The sequence below is a fragment of the Mesoplodon bidens genome, assembly GCF_964165515.1.
Source record: "Mesoplodon bidens genome assembly, chromosome: 3".
NCBI lineage: Eukaryota > Metazoa > Chordata > Mammalia > Artiodactyla > Ziphiidae > Mesoplodon > Mesoplodon bidens.
In genome coordinates this window covers 102,368,478-102,375,076 of record NC_138178.1, presented here as the reverse complement: position 1 = coordinate 102,375,076, position 6,599 = coordinate 102,368,478, and the positions used below count along the sequence as shown (strand labels likewise).

The window sequence follows — 6,599 nt, the reverse complement described above, 5'->3', positions numbered from 1 at the left end:
TTACTCTATCTGCTTCTAAAAGAAAACTTTGTTACATTGTTTTTAAATTTTTTAAATATAATGTTTAGCATTCAGTAAAAAATGAGGCATATAAGAAAGAGGACAAATGATCAAGAACCAAGAGAAGAAATAAGCAACAGATACATGTTCATGGGTGACAAATTTTGGTCAATACTAGGATGAACAATTATCTGAATAAAACCATTTTTTAAACCTGAAAATGAGTTAAATGCAATTTTTGTAAATGAGTTAAATACAACTTGGGGCTCTAATTGCTCAAGAGCCTTTTTTTTTTTTTTTTTTTTTTTTTTTTTTTTTTTTTTTTGCGGTAGGCGGGCCCCTCACTGCTGTGGCCTCTCCCCTTGCAGAGCACAGGCTCCGGACGCGCAGGCCCAGCAGCCATGGCTCACGGGCCCAGCCGCTCCGCGGCATGTGGGATCCTCCCAGACCGGGGCACGAACCCGTGTCCCCTGCATCGGCAGGCGGACTCTCAACCACTGCGCCACCAGGGAAGCTCAAGAGCCTTTTTGATGAACACTTTTTATAGTCTCAGAAATTTCTTAAGGGCCTTTTCCATATCTTTGTTCCTAAGACTATATATCACAGGGTTAAGAAGTGGAGTCACAACAGAATAAAACAGAGTCACAATCTTTTGCATTCCAGCTTCATGCTCAGATGTTGGGCTCCCATACATGACCAGTACTGAGCCACAGAACAATGAAACCACAGCCAGATGGGACCCACAGGTGGAGAAAGCTTTTCTTCGTCCAGCTGCTGAAGGGACTTTCAATACAGCTCTCAGAACCAGAGCATAGGACCCCATGATGAAGAGAAAGGTAATGATGAGAGGCACAGGACTTAAAGTGAAGAAGACAAGCTCCATCACAGGAGCTTTTTGGCAAGTGAGTACTAGAAGAGGACCTGGGTCACATAGAAAGTGGTCAATAATCCTGGATCCACAGAAAGACATTTGGGAGATGATGATGATGGGAATCAAGAACCAGAGGAAACCAAGCACCCAGCAGCTGATCACAAGATTGGTGCAGAGACGGCCAGTCATAAGAGTAGGGTAATGTAGAGGCCGGCAGATGGCAAGGTATCGATCAAATGCCATAACAGCCAAGAAAAGGCATTCTGTAGAACCCAAGGAGAAGAAAAAGTAGAACTGGAGAAAGCACCAAGAGAAGGAGATGACCTTGTTGTCTGAGAGGAAGTTGGCCAACATGTTGGGGACAGTGGAGGTGACATACCAGATCTCTAGGAAGGAGAAGTTGGCGAGCAGGATGTACATGGGGGTGTGGAGTCTCTGATCTCAGTGCACAGCACAGATGATAGAACCATTGCCCATGAGGGTCAGGAGGTAGACACCAGAGAAGAGCACAAAGAGGAGGATCTGCCCCTCCTTGGGGCAAAAGAAGCCCAGGAGGATGAAGCCAGTGATGGTGCTGGAGTTGTTGGGGGTGTTGGAGATTTTCATGGGTCTGGGAGCTGTAAAAAGACCATCAAATTATTAAATGATTGTAAGGACAGATGGGGACCCAGATATGCACTGAAGCCACCCTGGGGAATGCAATAAACATTTATATATCAATAGTTACTATTTTTGTTTAATCCTGAAATACTGTCCTGGCTTAGTGGTTGGATTGTAAAAACACAAGGAGTCAGTGAATATCAGTAGATAGAGACATTTACTTATTGTGCAATGTATGGAAACATGCTTAACATTTAATTAATTATATATAAAACTCTGCAGTAACTACCACTGAGGTCAAGAAATAGATTATCACTTGTACCCTAGAATCTCCTCTTACGCTCTCTGTCCCTCCAATTGTCAACATTCTCCTTTCCTGATGGTAATCATCTCCCTGTTTTTCTTTATTTTAATAACTAAGTATGCATTCTGAAACAAAATTTTGAAGTTTTGCTTGTCTTTATACTTTACATAAGTGAAATAATGGTATATATAGTATTTGGATGGCTTCTTTTGTTCAAAGGTAAGTTTTTTGAAATTCATGTTGTTATGTGTATCTATAGTGTGTCCATTTTACCACTCTATACTATTACGTTCTATGAATAAACCACCACTTCTTAAACCATTGTACTGTAGATATTTTGGCTATTTCTAGTTTGGAGCTCTTAGGAGTAATGCCACTATGAACATATAGTTCCTTTTTCCTGGTTCACACATGCATGCATTTCTGTAGGCTGGATCATAGGGTGTGTGTATCTTCAACTTTAGCAGATTAATCTAAACAGTGTTCCATCATTATTGCACTATTTATCACTCCCACTGACAGTATATGAAAGCTCTGATTGTCAACATTCTCTTCTAATGGTAAGGTCTCTATTTACCAGAGCCTGGGGAATGAGATATAGACTGCATTTTAATGGCTTCTCTTTTTTTTTTCTTTTCTTTTCTTTCTTCCTGGCAGTATTTTTTTGTTTTTTCAGAGTAGGTGCTTATGTCAGAACTGTTTTGCTCTCAAGGGAGAGTATTCTGGAAATTACAACGAAAACTGTCTTCACACTTGGTTTCGGAGAACATTTTAATGCATGATGTAATTTGCAGCCACCTTTATCTTATATGAGCTTTGAGTGTTGCGATCAGCCTTATGATTTAAAGAAGACATGTCTTTACTGTACTCCTACGTTTCTTATATGCCTCTCTCAGGAGAGAATTCTTTGAAGTGGGTCACTCAGGAGCATTTCCTGAGCAGCAAGTTTCAACAGAACTTTGTCATCAGCTCAAAATCAATTTGCCTGAGAAGTTACTTTATAAGAAGTGATTGGGAATTAGCATAATGCTTTGCACTTAGACAGCTTTTAATAAATATTTATAAAATGAATGAATAAATGCACTGTTTTAGCTTCCAGAAAGAGATCATGCCAACACAGCTACTTGTGGACAAAGCTGATTTAGATTGTGTGGCCAAGGAACAGGACTACTGCAATCACTTTTCTCTTTTGAGGTACTTAACTAATGCACTGATTCTGTTTGGTAATGCAATCTACCAGTTTCAGGAGTAAAACATTCAAATTAATTGTAGGAAATAACCGCAGCTCACTTCTGTTAATAGAGTTCCCAGCCACTTAGGGTAGAGATCCCCCAACTGAGAGAAAGGATCAACAATAATCTGGTCTTGTTGAAACAGGTCTTTGATTATCTGGGTTGGGAATATGACTATGCAAAATCCATTGGTTCCTAATCTAGTTATATAAACTGTAGAACATGATATTATTGATTTAATGTTAAGGTACATGTAGGAAGAAACTTGAAAAGAAGAGAAAATTAAAAAATATTTTGCTCTCTCTCCCAATCTTGGCAGAATGACTTTGGATGGTTAGCCATTTGCATAATAGCTTTATACTTTTCTGAGTTAAAAAAACTTTGTTAAATAATTCTGCACTCAGACCTTGGTCTTGGTTATTATAGCCTCAGTAAATAGGACATGTATAAGGAACACAAAACTTATCTATTTTCCATTATCTGGAATCAATCAGTCAATCATAAATTATTTTTGAGAGTTGGCATAGTTATCCAAGGAAACTGACAGTAGTCTATTTGAAATATTCAAAAGCAATAAGACCTCCCTGAATAAATGGCAGAAGGTGTCAGGGGACAGGTAGTTGATTACAGTGTATTTTTGTTTTGTTTTTGGAGAGGAAGAAAAATTGTGACAGGAGACTAGTAAACTGATTAATATTTCAAAATTTATAAAATGTGTACAAAAACTTCCATCTCTGAGCCAGATCTAGTTCTGGATTTTATATGATTTCAATGACACGGGGGACTCATGTGTCCAATAAAACTTCCCAAGATCCTGGTAGTTTATATCTTGTATTACCTGAGGTCTTTTAGTGCCACAGCTGTGGGAGGAACAAGTTCTGATTCTTGTACCATAAACTTATACTTTCTAAATGCCCTTTCCTATCTGATTTTAAGGACATGTGACTAGGGACTGAGATTAAGTTTCAGATACCAAACATTCATCTCTTGAAGGTGAACTTAAACCAGACATGAAATATCTAATGTATATTTGCATTATTTTACACTATTCTCATTGAGGATGAAAATATTCAGAATGTGGTATTTTCTTTTTTTTAAATTCTTTTCCATTATGGTTTATTACAGGATATTGAATATAGTTCCCTGTGCTATACAGTAGGACCCTGTTGTTTATCTATTTTATATTCAGTACAGTAAATCCCCTACATACAAACCCTCAAGTTGTGAACTTTCAAAGATGCAAACGTGAGTGAACGTCAGGCGTGAGTGAAATTGCAGCTTTCCCTCTGTCTTCTATTGCTGATGATCCTTCAGCTCAACCATCTCCCACCTCCTCTCCCTCCTCCAGTCAGTAACTCTTCTTGCCAGCCCCTGTGTGCCAGCTGTTGTACTGCACTACTGTACTTTTCAAGGTACTGTACTGTAAGATTAAAAATGTTTTCTTTATTTTGTGTGTGTGTTTGTTTTTTATGTATTATTTGTGTGAAAAGTATTATAAACCTATTACAGTACAGTACTATATAGCCGATTGTGTTAGTTGGTTACCTAGGCACACTTTGTTGGACTTGACAAACAAATTGGACTTAACAAATGCACCCTTGGAATGGGACTCATTCGTATGTAGGGGACTTACTGTAGTTTGTATCTGCTAATCCCAAAGTCCTAATATATCCGTTCCCCACCCCCTTTCCCCTTTGTAACCATAAGTTTGTTTTCTATGTACTGGGTCTGTTTCTGTTTTGTAAATAAATTCATTTGTATCATATTTTAGATTCCACATGTGATATCATATGATATTTGTCTTTCTCTTTTTGACTTACTTCACTTAGTATAATCATCTCTAGGTCCATTCATGTTGCTGCAAATGGCATTATTTCATTCTTTTTTTATAGCTGAGTAGTATTCCATTGTGTATATATGCAGAATGTGGTATTTTCTGAAACAACTCTCTGCTTTTCTGAAGCATTTTTTTCTAATGTCCTGTTCTTTGAATGAGGCTGTTAACAAATGTTAGAGCCATAAGGATACAGTAACTGCTAATGAATAGAAGGAGTCACTCAAAAGAAAATTGGGTATAACATGTGAAGGTCACTTATAAACTTTAAATTCCATAAAGTTTTTAAAAAGTCCTTTCTAGGTCTACAGGTTTAACACCAATTTAGAGAAAAGTCACCCAGTTTTCAATAGGTCAAAATAATTTATTACTAATTGTGGTTGGGGCATTTTTAATCAAAGTGTTTTGCAGGATGCTTCTAAAAGTTTATATATATATATTTTGTGCTAATCATTTTGATGATCATCTCAAAATATTTTTATTTATTTTTTATTTATTTTTTTATTTTTATTTTTTTTCAAAATATTTTTAGCACTTTAAGTGGCTTAGTTAATGTTCAAGAACTTACTTTTTCTGGTCTAGTCTATTTCAGGGTTACATTTCTTTTACCCCTCACATCCAATTCATCAGCAGGGTGCTTCTGTTTCTAAAGTATGGTTCATATCATGCACTCCTCTGTCTTTACTGTCATCTCTCAAGTTCACATTATCATCTTTTCTTCCTTGGACTTCTGCAGCAGCATTCTAACACAGCTCCTTGCTTCTACTTTTGCCCTTCTACCCTCCATTTTCCAAGCAGCAACAGAGTACTCCTTAAGAATGGAAAAACTGATCATGTTAGACTTTTAAGTAAAACCTTTTCCTCTCAGCAATTCTGTGCCAGGAAGTTTTACAAAGCTGTTCTAGAGAACAGGAAGGTGTTCTAGAAAACAGGAGCCCCATCGCCATTTTATGCTCAATCTGATATATTTAACTAGACTGTATTGCTACTCACCTTTTATTATGGAGCTCCTCTGTACAAAAGAAACTGATGTTACTTGCCTCAAGTCTGAGTTGAAGCTGTTAAAAAAAACAACCAAACAAACAAACAGAAAAAGGCTGGTAAATTCACCCTGTATCGACTACAGAGCGCACTATGAACATGGGTACAATGGTGTCTGTGTTTATGTACCCAGACCACTTAGACTGAGTTAACAACAATCACCTTGTTTTTTGGTTTACTCGTTAAATTAGTCAACCCTGGAAAAGTTGAGATAGACTATGTCAGAGTGAGCCAGGCCATGCCACACACAGTGCAAGGAAGACATTCACTGATATTTTAATTTCCCCTCAAAGCTCAGTATAGTAGAAATCTTGGTACCCATTTATTGACCCTCTCTCTACAGCCAAGCCAGAGATGTCTCATCACAATTCAATTCCCTCTTTTAGTTCGTTTGTATGGTTTCAGTGAGGGGGCTGCCACATCTGTAACATTGGATAATCTGTTTCTGGAAAATACTTAAAAGTAAGGATAATTTTTCAGACTGGGATGAGTGGTAGGCAGCTGTGTATGATAGAAAAAGCATTGGATTTAGAGTTAAGAGCTTTTGTTTACTAGTCATAGGAAATTAATACTCAGTTTCCTTAGCTATAAAATGCACATAATTATGCCTTCTTTAAAGGGCTGTTATAAAGATAACTGAAGGAGATAAATTCCTATGGAAGTAACTTGACCATTGCCTGACCAGCAAGAGCTTATGAAGTACTGGTTGTATGTGTT

General features: G+C 37.5%; 1 protein-coding gene across 1 annotated transcript; it reads right to left on the bottom strand.

Annotated features, from left to right (window-relative positions):
• Window positions 1-541: 541 nt before the first annotated feature.
• On the bottom strand, window positions 542-1,501 carry LOC308614287 (olfactory receptor 11G2-like; the record flags this gene model as incomplete). Its single annotated transcript, XM_081228599.1, is given in 2 exon segments — window positions 542-1,312; window positions 1,316-1,501. Coding segments are annotated over 2 exon segments (933 nt in total). The 5' UTR covers window positions 1,478-1,501.
• Window positions 1,502-6,599: the final 5,098 nt, after the last annotated feature.